At 41.9% G+C, this 14366-nt stretch overlaps 1 protein-coding gene across 2 annotated transcripts in view; it reads left to right on the forward strand.

Moving 5' to 3' along the window:
* The window catches only part of LOC106564809 (phosphofurin acidic cluster sorting protein 2), a 102165-nt gene that overhangs the window by 34194 nt on the left and 53605 nt on the right, over positions 1–14366 (forward strand). For both annotated transcript variants that reach the window (XM_014131228.3, XM_014131229.3), the window contains exon 2: positions 12902–12989. In XM_014131228.3, coding sequence (XP_013986703.1) covers positions 12902–12989 — 88 coding nt within the window. The remainder of the gene's footprint in view (positions 1–12901; positions 12990–14366) is intronic.

Here is a 14366-nt window from a genome sequence, read left to right on the forward strand (position 1 = left end):
CCCACACATGAATGGTCTCAGGATGCTTTACTGTTGGCATGACACAGGACTGATGGTAGCGCTCACCTTGTCTTCTCCGGACAAGCTTTTTTCCAGATGCCCCAAACAATCGGAAAGGGGATTCATCAGAGAAAATGACTTTACCCCAGTCCTCAGCAGTCCAATCCCTGTACCTTTGGCAGAATTTCAGTCTGTCCCTGATGTTTTTCCTGGAGAGAAGTGGCTTCTTTGCTGCCCTTCTTGACACCAGGCCATCCTACAAAAGTCTTCGCCTCACTGTGCGTGCAGATGCACTCACACCTGCCTGCTGCCATTCCTGAGCAAGCTCTGTACTAGTGGTGCCCCGATCCTGCAGCTGAATCAACTTTAGGAGACTATCCTGGCGCTTGCTGGACTTTCTTGGAAGCCCTGAAGCCTTCTTCACAACAATTGAACCGCTCTCCTTGAAGTTCTTAATGATCCGATAAATGGTTGATTTAGGTGCAATCTTACTGGCAGCAATATCCTTGCCTGTGAAGCCCTTTTTGTGCAAAGCAATGATGACGGCACGTGTTTCCTTGCAGGTAACCATGGTTGACAGAGGAAGAACAATGATTGCAAGCACCACCCTCATTTTGAAGCTTCCAGTCTGTTATTCGAACTCAATCAGCATGACAGAGTGATCTCCAGCCTTGTCCTTGTCAACACTCACACCTGTGTTAACGAGAGAATCACTGACATGATGTCAGCTGGTCCTTCTGTGGCAGGGCTGAAATGCAGTGGAAATGTTTTTTGGGGATTCAGTTCATTTGCATGGTAAAGAGGGACTTTGCAATTCATTGCAATTCATCTGATCACTCTTAATAACATTCTGGACTATATGCAAATTGACATCATACAAACTGTGGCAGCAGACTTTGTGAAAATTAATATTTGTGTCATTCTCAAAACTTTTGGCCACGACTGTATCTGTATATATATATATGGGCACAAACCCACCGTTGCTATGGGCACAAACCCACCGTCGCTGGACCAGACAGGACTGGCAAAAAGTGCTCTTCACTGACGAGTCGCGGTTTTGTCTCACCCGTGGTGATGGTCGGATTCGCGTTTATCGTCAAAAAAATTAGCGTTACACCTAGGCCTGTACTCTGGAGCGGGGTCGATTTGGAGGTGGAGGGTCCGTCATGGTGCGGGGTGGTGTGTCACAGCATCATCGGACTGAGCTTGTCATTGCAGGCAATCTCAATGCTGTGCGTTACAGGGAAGACATCCTCCTCCCTCATGTGGTACCCTTCCTACAGGCTCATCTTGACATGACCCTCCAGCATGACAATGCCACCAGCCATACTGCTCCTTCTGTGCGTGATTTCCTGCAAGACAGGAATGTCAGTGTTCTGCCATGGCCAGCGAAGAGCCCGGATCTCAATCCCATTGAGCACGTCTGGGACCTGTTGGATCGGAGGTTAAGGGCTAGGGCCCTTCCCCCGAGAAATGTCTGGGAACTTGCAGGTGCCTTGGAGGAAGAGTGGGGTAACATCTCACAGCAAGAACTGGCAAATCTGGTGCAGTCCATGAGGAGTCATTGTACTGCAGTACTTAATGCCACACCAGATACTGACTGTTACTTTTGATTTTGACACCCCCCCCCCTTTGTTCAGGGACACATTATTCCATTTCTGTTAGCCACATGTCTGTGGAACTTGTTCAGTTTATGTCTCAGTTGTTCAATCTTATGTTCATACAAATATTTACACATGTTAAGTTTGCTGAAAATGAATGCAGTTGACAGTGAGGGGATTTTTTTGTTGTTGCTGAGTTATATACACTGCTCAAAAAAATAAAGGCAACACTTAAACAACACAATGTAACTCCAAGTCAATCACACTTCTGTGAAATCAAACTGTCCACTTAGGAAGCAACACTGATTGACAATAAATTTCACATGCTGTTGTGCAAATGGAATAGACAACAGGTGGAAATTATAGGCAATTAGCAAGACACCCCCAATAAAGGAGTGGTTCTGCAGGTGGTAACCACAGACCACTTCTCAGTTCCTATGCTTCCTGGCTGATGTTTTGGTCACTTTTGAATGCTGGCGGTGCTTTCACTCTAGTGGTAGCATGAGACGGAGTCTACAACCCACACAAGTGGCTCAGGTAGTGCAGCTCATCCAGGATGGCACATCAATGCGAGCTGTGGCAAGAAGGTTTGCTGTGTCTGTTAGCGTAGTGTCCAGAGCATGGAGGCGCTACCAGGAGACAGGCCAGTACATCAGGAGACGTGGAGGAAGCCGTAGGAGGGCAACAAGCCAGCAGCAGGACCGCTACCTCCGCCTTTGTGCAAGGAGGAGCAGGAGGAGCACTGCCAGAGCCCTGCAAAATGACCTCCAGCAGGCCACAAATGTGGATGTGTCTGCTCAAACGGTCAGAAACAGACTCGATGAGGGTGGTATGAGGGCCCGACGTCCACAGGTGGGGGTTGTGCTTACTGCCCAACACCGTGCAGGACGTTTGGCATTTGCCAGAGAACACCAAGATTGGCAAATTCGCCACTGGCACCCTGTGCTCTTCACAGATGAAAGCAAGTTCACACTGAGCACATGTGACAGACGTGACATAGTCTGGAGACGCCGTGGAGAACGTCCTGCGCCTGCAACATCCTCCAGCATGACCGGTTTGGCGGTGGGTCAGTCATGGTGTGGGGTGGCATTTCTTTGGGGGGCCGCACAGCCCTCCATGTGCTCGCCAGAGGTAGCCTGACTGCCATTAGGTACCGAGATGAGATCCTCAGACCCCTTGTGAGACCATATGCTGGTGCGGTTGGCCCTGGGTTCCTCCTAATGCAAGACAATGCTAGACCTCATGTGGCTGGAGTGTGTCAGCAGTTCCTGCAAGAGGAAGGCATTGATGCTATGGACTGGCCCGCCCGTTCCCCAGACCTGAATCCAATTGAGCACATCTGGGACATCATGTCTCGCTCCATCCACCAACGCCACGTTGCACCACAGACTGTCCAGGAGTTGGCGGATGCTTTAGTTCAGGTCTGGGAGGAGATCCCTCAGGAGACCATCCGCCACCTCATCAGGAGCATGCCCAGGCGTTGTAGGGAGGTCATACAGGCACGTGGAGGCCACATACACTACTGAGCCTCATTTTGACTTGTTTTAAGGACATTACATCAAAGTTGGATCAGCCTGTAGTGTGGTTTTCCACTTTATTTTGAGTGTGACTCCAAATCCAGACCTCCATGGGTTGATAAATTGGATTTCCATTGATTATTTTTGTGTGATTTTGTTGTCAGCACATTCAACTATGTAAAGAAAAAAGTATTTAATAAGATTATTTCATTCATTCAGATCTAGGATGTGTTATTTTAGTGTTCCCTTTATTTTTTTGAGCAGTATATATATATATATATATATAAAATTAGTATTTGGTTGCATTGCCTTTAAACTGTTTAATTTGGGTCAAACGTTTCGGGTAGCCTTCCACAAGCTTCCCACAATAAGTTGGGTGAATTTTGGCCCATTCCTCCTGACAGAGCTGGTGTAACTGAGTCAGGTTTGTAGGCCTCCTTGCTCGCACATGCTTTTTCACTTCTGACCACACATTTTCTATGGAATTGAGGTCAGGGCTTTGTGATGGCCACTCCAATACCTTGACTTTGTTCTCCTTAAGCCATTTTGCCACAACTTTGGACGTATGCTTGTGGTCATTGTCCATCTGGAAGACCCATTTGCGACCAAGCTTTAACTTCCTGACTGATGTCTTGAGATGTTGCTTCAGTATATCCACGTACTTTTCTTTCCTCATAATGCCATATATTTTTTGAAGTGCACCAGTCCCTCCTGCAGCAAAGCACCCCCACAACATTATGCTGCCACCCCCATTCTTCACGGTTGGGATGGTGTCCTTTGGCTTGCAAGCCTCCCCCCTTTTCATCCAAACATAACGATGGTCAGTATGGCCAAACAATTCTATTTTTGTTTCATCAGACCAGTGGACATTTCTCCAAAGGTACGATCTTTGTCCCCATGTGCAGTTGCAAACCGTAGTCTGGCTTTTTTATGCCGGTTTTGGAACAGTGGCTTCTTCCTTGCTGAGCAGCCTTTCAGGTTATGTCGATATAGGACTCGTTTTACTGTGGATATAGATACTTTTGTACCTGTTTCCTCCAGAATCTTCACAAGGTCCTTTGTTGTTCTGGGATTCATTTTCGCACCAAAGTACATTCATCTCTAGGAGACAGAACGCATCTCATTCCTGAGCGTTATGACGGCTGCGTGGTCCCATGGAGTTTATACTTGCGTACTATTTTTTGTACAGATGAACGTGGTACCTTCAGGCATTTGGAAATTGCTCCCAAGGATGAACTAGACTTGTGGAGGTCTATAATTCTTTTCTGAGGTCTTGGCTGATTTCTCTTGATTTTCCCATGATGTCAAGCAAAGAGGCACTGAGTTTGAAGGTAGGAGGCCTTGAAATACATCCACAGGTACACGTCCAATTGACTCAAATGATGTCAATTAGCCTATCAGAAGCTTCTAAAGCCATTACATAATTTTCTGTGATTTTTCCAAGCTGTTTAAAGGCACAGTCAACTTAGTGTATGTAAACTTCTGACCCACTGGAATTGTGATACAGTGAAATATAAGTAAAATAATCTGTACTTAAACAGTTGTTGGAAAAATGACTTGTGTCATGCACAAAGTAGATGTCCTAACCGACTTGCCAAAACTATAGTTTGTTAACAGGAAATTTGTGGAGTGGTTGAAAAACGAATTTTAATGACTCCAACCTAAGTGTACGTAAACTTCCAACCTCAACTGTATATACAAGGGGTGCCGGTACAGAGTCAATGTGCGGGGGCACTGGTTAGTCGAGGTAATTGAAGTATTATGTACATGTAGGTAGAGTTTAAGTGACTATGCATAGATAATAAACAGAGAATAGCAGCAGCGTAAAAGAGGGGGGGATAAGGAAATAGTCTGGGTAGCCATTTGATTAGCTGTTCAGGAGTCTTATGGCTTGGGGGTAGAAGCTGTTGAGAAGCCTTTTGGACCTGGACTTGGCGCTACGGTACCGCTTGCCGTGCGGTAGTAGAGAGATCAGTCTATGACGAGGGTGGCTGGAGTCTTTGACAATTTTTAGATCCTTCCTCTGACACCGCCTGGTATAGAGATCCTGGATGGCTGGAAGCTTGGCCCCAGTTAAAGGCTTTAATTGCGTCAATAATTTCCTCCTCTGTAATTTGGCCTTCACATGAGTCTTTCTTTACAGCTGTTCATTTTACATTTTTAATAGAAAATAAATCCATACAATTAACTTCCATTACTGGAGATGGAGGAGACCAAAATGAAAACATATGCTTAAAATACTTTGCTTCTTCTTTCAAAATATTGTTTAGTGAATCATCGTTGACTCTGTCATTTGTAACAAGTTTCAGTAAATCATTTTTGGTAGCATTTCTATGTCGAAGATTTAAAAAATCATTTGATGCATTTTTTGCCCATATTCCATCCAGTTCGCTTTCTTTTATAATATATTGCACTTGATCTATCTTGAATATGTTCCTCCATTTCTTTTTTCTATGGTACTGTGATACTTTTAGTGTACTGGCCTCTGTGTTGGAATGTCCAGACATTTCAATCTCCCTCCCCCAACCCTCTCTTTTCATCTCTCTGTCCATCCACTCCCCCTCCCCCCCTCTCTGTCTCTCACTCTCTCTCTCTGCCTCTGTCCTTCTGATGAATGGCCGGTACAGAATGCTTTCAATCAGGTGGTCTGGCTTTGTGCTGAGTTAGCGCAAAGTTTTCTCCATGACTGCTTCCTAACATTCCAGCCCCTTTGTGTCCATGTGTGTTTGTGTGCATCTCTTTGGGTGCGTTTGTGTATTTGTGTTTGTATGGTCTGCCTGGAGCGCGTGCATGTGCATGTCTCTTGTTGTGTGTGTGTGTGCTGTCAGTGCTGGATGTTGAATTGGCCTGTTTGTTTGCCTGTCAACTACACTCCAGACGAGTCCAAATTCTCAAAGACAGAGACTGTGACCCGAACTTCCCCTCGGTTGTGTGTATATGTGTGTGTGTGTGTGTGGTGGGGGGGGGATAGGGGTCAGAGGATGTGTGTTTTTTGGTGTAAGTCTGTTGAAAGTGCTTGCATTTCCATTGTATTTTTTTGTGCGTGTGTATGTGTTTCTGAGTAAGTGTCTGTATGCATGGAGAATTGGAAAGTGAATGTTTTTCTACTCTGCTGACCAAGGTTGCCACCCCATCACAGAGAGTGTGAGAGAGAGTGAAAAGTGGAAACAAAACACATTCATTCAACCCCAGCTCTACTTTTTCCTCCAAATTCACTAGAATGGAAGAATAGGAGCTGTCTCTAGCTTCCTGTATGACTCATACTCTGGCAATGCAGTACTTCGATAGAGGCTACATCCCAAATGGCACCTTATTCCCTATTTAGTGCACTACTTTTGACCAGGGCCCATAGTGCACTTTAGAGAATAGGCTGCCATTTCGGGCCCACTTACAGTCTGAGGGGAAAACGAAGAGCTCAGGGCCACTGTGAGATTTTAATGAAGCTCACAGCAGCACTCCTATTCAGAGCTGAACTGACAATACAATATCCGTTTTGTTTCCTACCTTTTTGTCATGTTTTCATGTTCTGCCTACGTACATTGGTTTCATGGTCTCCTGACGAAGACCTATTGCAGTTTTGAAATGTAATAATTAAAAAGATATCTCTTCGGGGCATGCAGATGGTGTGCAGATGTTTTTTATTTTCTACCTTGTTTTCATACATTTGAGGTTCAATGGTTCACTGCCTGCAGTTTTTTTGTGTCGTGTTAATGTTTCTAGACTCGCAAACAGTGTCTTTTATATTTCCGTATGGATAGGGCTTTTTAACCAATAATCAACAATCTGGCATGAGTGCCTAAGTCTATTGGATAAATAAAGTTTTGCCAGTACCCACTTTTAATAAAACCTTATAAAGATTTATTAGCAATATATACATTCAAAATCCTAAGCATTATAGGCATTTCTTATCATTTGGAAATTCAAAATATGGATTCATAACCATTTATTAATGAACAGTACTATATTGTAATAAGCCTATGTAAGCCTACGATCCAATAGCATATCTTCTCCTTGAGCTGTTAGATTAATGACGGAGAACTAATTAGGTCTCTACACAGGGTTTGATACTGCGACCAAAACCGTTTTACTTGGCATTGCGACACACATTTTTAAATGGTCGCAAGGGTGCCAGGGCTTAAAATGGACCTGGCCACGTTAGTTTCGTTTCACAATTTGCTTTTTTATTTTTGATTATCATGATTTATTCAAACAGTAATGTGCAATTTACCAAAAATATACCAGCTTTCTGAAGAGGAAACAACAGCATGGGAATGCCCCTGTCTGTGTGTGTGCAGTGCGCTTCGGGCCTATGTCTACCACTTTGTGTAGCCTTTAGCGATTCTAATGATAGCCTAACCGTGGTCGAGGAGATGGATATGTAAGTAAAAGGTAACTACAAAGTAGCCTATTCCTACCTGGCAGAACCATGATTATTTGCATCAATCCAGTGGCCATTTGTTTTGAAAACTCCATCACAAGTGCGCTACGGACATAAGCAGTGTCCATAAGCTGGAGCTCCCGAGTGGTGCAGCACTGCATCTCAGTGCTTGAGGTGTCACTACAGGCACCTTGGTTCGAATCCAGGCTGTATCACAACCGGCCGTGATTGGGAGTCCCATAGGGCGGTGCAAAATTGGCCCAGCATCGTCCGGGTTTGGCCGGTGTAGGCCGTCATTGTAAATAAGAATTTGTTCTTAACTGACTTGTCTAGTTAAATAAAGGTTCAATAAAAAATTTAATAAAAAGCTAAGCTTCCCCTAAAGTAAATTGAATTAAATTGCCAAAATGATTTAACCTAATTAGCCTACTCCTGTCTATACAAAAAAAAAAAAAAAAAAAAACATTGAAAATAGGCTACTAGACCAGAAAGCATGATTTGGCCACAGATGATAATTGGCTTCTAAAACAAAAGCTGTGGATTGTTTAAATCACATTTCCTACAGTCGGAATAGCCCGTAATTTGAGCAGTGTGTACGGCAAATACCCTGGTTTTAATGTCTATGCAAATACCACATAGATTGTTGAGTTGTGACTGTCAGTGAAAAGTAGAGATGCCCAGCCAGGCGTATCGCAATATTTTATCATAGTTGGGAAAGCAAATGGCTATTCTGCCCTACCAAGCAAAAAGGCAGTAACTGCTCATAGCGCAGAACTGAGAAAAATTGTTTTTATTTACCTTGGTTTCACAGTAACTTTATGCAGTTGCTGCTAACATGACCTCCATTTTCTCCAAAACACAGTACAATAGAGGCAGAATACTTGTCCACATGATTTAATGTAGCAAAAAATGACATTAACTAATTTCCAACCAAATGAGTAGTTACTGCCTTTTTGCTTGGTAGGCCAATATTGCTGTAAAGAGAAGACAATGAAAAGACTAATCTGTCGTTTATAGTTATCAACATTTTCAACTTAATTGTTTGAACTGTATAGCCTATCTTATTGGCATCCCTGGAGAGCATTGGTGTGCACATATTCACTCTTTATCATTGTTGTGCCAGTTTTTGGACAATCATTTCCTCCTCCAGGTTAAATGGATGTCATGTTGTAGGCATTTTTTTTCTTCCCTTCTCGTAGGCCTATTATATGGATCAGACAATGTCGTTTTTATTGATCTTTTTGTCAGTGTCAGCAGAGTAGGCTACACTGTAATTTTTGTCGCATTAAAAAATATTCTGCTAATGTCTCCAGTCATATAAAGTATAGTAGAATTGCATGAAATGTGTTTATAAAAGGCCAAGGAACGTATCTTATGTACAGTTGAAGTCAGAAGTTTACGAACACTTAGGTTGGAGTCATTAACCTCTTACATCTAGACGTTCCGCTAGCGGAACACCTGCTCCAATATCCAATGATAGGCGTGGCGCGAATTACAAATTCCTCAAAAATACAAAAACTTCAATTTTTCAAACATATGACTATTTCACAGCATTTTAAAGACAAGACTCTCCTTTATCTAACCACACTGTCCGATTTCAAAAAGGCTTTACAGCGAAAGCAAAACATTAGATTATGTCAGCAGAGTACCCAGCCAGAAATAATCAGACACCCATTTTTCAAGCTAGCATATAATGTCACAAAAACCCAGAAGACAGCTAAATGCAGCACTAACCTTTGATGATCTTCATCAGATGACACACCTAGGACATTATGTTATACAATAAATGCATGTTTTGTTCAATCAAGTTCATATTTATATCAAAAAACAGCTTTTTACATTAGCATGTGACGTTCAGAACTAGCATACCCCCCGCAAACTTCCGGGGAATTTACTAACAATTTACTAAATTACTCACGATAAACGTTCACAAAAAGCATAACAATTATTTTAAGAATTATAGATACAGAACTCCTTTATGCACTCGATATGTCCGATTTTAAAATAGCTTTTTGGTGAAAGCACATTTTGCAATATTCTAAGTACATAGCCCAGCCATCACGGGCTAGCTATTTAGACACCCGGCAAGTTTAGCCTTCACCAAAATCAGATTTACTATAACAAAAATGTTATTACCTTTGTTGTCTTCGTCAGAATGCACTCCCAGGACTGCTACTTCAATAACAAATGTTGGTTTGGTCCCAAATAATCCATCGTTATATCCGAATAGCGGCGTTTTGTTCGTGCGTTCCAGAAACTATCCGAAATGGTAAATCAGGGTCGCGCACATGGCGCAATTCGTGACAAAAAAATTCTAAATATTCCATTACCGTACTTCGAAGCATGTCAACCGCTGTTTAAAATCCATTTTTATGCAATTTATCTCGTAAAAAAGAGATAATATTCCGACCGGGAATCTCCTTTTCGGCAAACAGAGGAAAAATCACAAAGACGGGGGCGGCCAGGGCACGCGCCTAAGCCCACAGTCCCTTGATCGGCCACTTGAGAAAGGCGATAATGTGTTTCAGCCTGGGGCTGGGATGACGACATTCAGGTTTTTCCCGGGCTCTGAGCGCCCATGGAAGACGTAGGAAGTGTCACGTTAGAGCAGAGATCCTTTGTAAAAGATAGAGATGGCAAAGAAGTTCAAGAAATGGTCAGACAGGCCACTTCCTGTAAAGGAATCTCTCAGGTTTTGACCTGCCATTTGAGTTCTGTTATACTCACAGACACCATTCAAACAGTTTTAGAAACTTTGGAGTGTTTTCTATCCAAAGCCAATAATTATATGCATATTCTAGTTACTGGGCAGGAGTAGTAACCAGATTAAATCGGGTACGTTTTTTATCCAGCCGTGAAAATACTGCCCCCTAGCCATAACAGGTTCAAACTCGTTTTTCAACCATTCCACAAATGTCTTGTTAACAAACTATAGTTTTGGCAAGTCGGTTAGGACATCAACTTTGTGCATGACACAAGTAATTTTTCCAACAATTGTTTACAGACAGATTATTTCACTTATAATTCACTGTATCACAATTCCAGTGCGTCAGAAGTTTACATACACTAAGTTGACTGTGCCTTTAAACAGCTTGGGAAATTCCAGACAATTATGTCATGGCTCTAGAAGCTTCTGATAGGCTAATTGACATCATTTGAGTAAATTGGAGGTGTACCTGTGGGTGTATTTCACGGCCTTCCTTCAAACTCAGTGCCTCTTTGCTTGACATCATGGGGAAAATAAAAATAAATAAGCCAAGACCTCAGAAAAAAATTGTGTAGACCTCCACAAGTCTGGTTTATCCTTGGGAGCAACATCCAAATGCATGAAGGTACCACGTTCATCAGTACAAACAATACTACGCAAGTATAAACACCATGCGACCACGCAGTCATCATACAGCTCAGGAAGGAGATGCGTTCTGTCTCCTGGAGACACCGTTGGTGCGAAAAGTGAAAATTAATCCCAGAACAACAGCAAAGGACCTTGTAAAGATGCTGGAGGAAACAGGTCCTTAAGTATCTATATCCACAGTAAAACGAGTCCTAAATCGACATAACCTGAAAGGCCGCTCAGCAAGGAAGAAGCCACTGCTCCAAAACCGCCATAAAAAAAGAGACTACGGTTTGCAACTGCACATGGGACAAAGATCATGGGCCAAAATTCACCCAATTTATTGTGGGGAGCTTGTGGAAGGCTACCTGAAACGTTTGGCCCAAGTTAAACAATTTAAAGGCAATGCTACCAAATACTAATTGAGTGTATGTACACTTCTAACCCACTGGGAATGTGATGAAAGAAATAAAAGCTGAAATAAATCATTCTCTCTGCTATTATTCTGACATTTCACATTCTTAAAATAAAGTGGTGATCCCAACTGACCTAAGACAGGGAATTTCTACTTGGATTAAGTGTCAGGAATTGTATGTATTTAGCTAATGTGTATGTAAACTTCTGACTTCAACTGTATATGTATGTAAAAAAATATCTTATCACAGTATTTTTCTCAGTATTTGACAGCATTGGATGTTTCTTCATAAAAGTTCTAAATATTCTTTATGGCTTTTGGATGACCCTACGATGACAACAAATTAATTCTAAGTAGTTTTAATGGGTTTTCTCCAATCTAATTGCTTTACTGTTCAACGGAACTTCAACCAAAAATAATAGGACAAAACTGACAGTGAAGTAGTCCTATTTGTTGCATAGGAATCAAAATTATTTGTTAGATTCCAGCATTCACTTCCAGCATTTTAAATAATTTCTTCATTTCGTTTCCTGTACAGATTGGTATCATTTACATACTGTGTCACGTTTCTTTTGTCTTAGTATGCCTCTGATTCGTCAACTTTTATTGACAGAATAACTATTATCCTCTATCCGCTTCAATTGCAGTTCTTACTTTCGCCACTAAGGGGTAGTCAGACAATTTCAGGGGGCTCAATTTTCCAAGCTTGCCCTCCCAAAGTTGTTGACTTGTTGTGTTAACTAGAAGTTCTCAGCTGTTAGCAGTTTCTTACTGGCGATAAAAACGGGTCATTACTGAATGATTTAATGTAATAAATCAAACATTAAAATTCTGTTATAGAAGGTACGGTTTACCGCCCAGCCCTCACACACACACACACACACACACACACACACACACACACACACACACACACACACACACAGTGAATACAGTATGCCTAGTCTGAATAGAATTATGCCCACAGACATTATGTCTATGAAAGCGCTACTCATCTCAAGTAGTGGGCTGAGTACCTTTTGTTCCACACTCGTGTTTTTCTATCCTTTTGAAATACATGATCCTTCCTCACGACAGCAGCTCTTGAGAGGGATGAAGCAGTGCATCAAGATAATGATGTGATTATCATGAAAAATAAAAACGGTTTTGTTATGATAGGCAGTCATGACTTTATTTCATTATTACTGGCAATTTGTTTTGTGTGTGAAATAATGAAATATGTATGTATTCATCATTTCTTTGACGTCTTTCTCAATTTCCAAGTTATCATAATACAAGGGTTGTCAAATATGAATCTATACCTTTTCATATTCTCGCTCAGCTGTACATTTTTATCCATGACTTCATCTTTTTTCTTCCTTCAGCTCTATTATTCATTTTACAGTATGTGTACATGTTGCATTTGCTTTGAAAGTACTATACGTATTACCATTCATACCAGTAAAGCAGACATCCTTTGAATTGATTTGTTCAAACATCGCTAAATGTTCCATTGAAGACCCTAATGGAATATGCCTACAATAGCTTTGTTTACATGCTATCAGTTAACCACTTTATCATATATGGCGATGTTTGTGTATCATTGTGCATGGTTGAAATGATCTAAATAAATGAAACTAAACTAAATCCCTTCCCTGTCTCCCCTGTTGACCACAGATTGTGCAGCCTGACCCTAAAGAAGCTGATTGTCCTCAAAGAACTGGACCGAGAGCTTAGCTCTGTGGTGATAGCTGTCAAAATACAGGTGAGTCCAGTTTAAGAATATTATGACGATTTAAGTAATGTGCTTCGGATTGTATTAGTATCAAATGGAGTGTCCATAAAAACATAGGAACTTGGATTGCTGTTGACCATTGAAGTGTGTTATGGGATGGTTTGGTAACAACTGTTTGCATCAATTGGCTGATACTATTTTCTGAAATGAACAGAAAAGTCAAAGGACTATGTCAAGGTCAATACTGCTCGTCAATTTACTCAAATATGGCAATAACTAACAAAAGCTAATGGCCAACAAAAGCTCATGGTCAACATCGGAAGTGTTTTTCACTTCTCTGTGGTCCTCCTTACAAGCTATTTCTATAGTCATTGCATATATTTTCTACATCCTTTATTTCATGCACCTTGGCAGAACTGCGACATAGCTACATACTTTTTCCTTTCACACCTGACAACCTTTCAGAATCTCTCCTTCCACTAAGCTCAATAGTCTCAGAGGACTGCCCAAGCGGTTACCAAGGTGACATCTTGTTCGATAGGAACAGGATAGGAACAGAGAGAAAGGAAAAAGATTACAGTTATGTCTGACCGTTACTTGGGGCACTCTACATTCCAAAGTAGTCGCTTTGGTCGCGGTACGGCCCAGTACTCGCGTATTGCTCAAGGTTCTATGCAGTCAGAGTGAAAGAGCATTGTGTGGTTGAACTGTGTTCTTTCTGTTCTCTCTCATTACTGGTGGTAAATTCACTGGTCATTGAGTGGTAGATTATCAGAAATCTTTGCAATAATTCTATACACTGTACATGGCATGCTTACCTTTCAGATGCACACAGAGATATATTGACCGAAGGTTCAGTCAATATTTCCCACGGCTGCTCTCTTCTCAAGTAACTCGGTATTTCAGCATATTTCTGAGAACACCATTCAGGTGTATTCATTTCCATGAGTGGTAATTGTAATGGCTAGCTAGCACCTGTCTGCCAGCTACTTGTCAGAAAGGGGACTTAAATGGCCACATCTGATGCGGCATGTTGAGCGGCAACACAAAAGAACCGAAAGTTGCAGCTTAGGCAGGAGTTAAGACGGGTCTCGACTGCTCTTTATTCCCCATTGACAGGAGGGAAAAATAGTGTGAAAAATGTTTATTCTTGGTCACTCTCTGTATCTCTAGCTACAGAACTCAGAAGACTGTGGCGGTTTGGTTCCGTATGTTAAAACCCGCTAATGCATACTTGTTTTTGGACTTTTCAGTTTTTTTAATGCATTCAGAAGTTAGTTAATTGTATTGTCATTGAGCTAGCCAATAGCTTTGGTTTCAGACTTGTCTGAAGTCAACAGCTACCTACGCACGTAGTTGTCTGTCAGGGCCCGATGGGGCTACTCTTGGAAGCCACATGTCTGTTCT

This window comes from Salmo salar, chromosome 12 (assembly GCF_965601325.2).
Source record: "Salmo salar chromosome 12, fSalSal1, whole genome shotgun sequence".
NCBI lineage: Eukaryota > Metazoa > Chordata > Actinopteri > Salmoniformes > Salmonidae > Salmo > Salmo salar.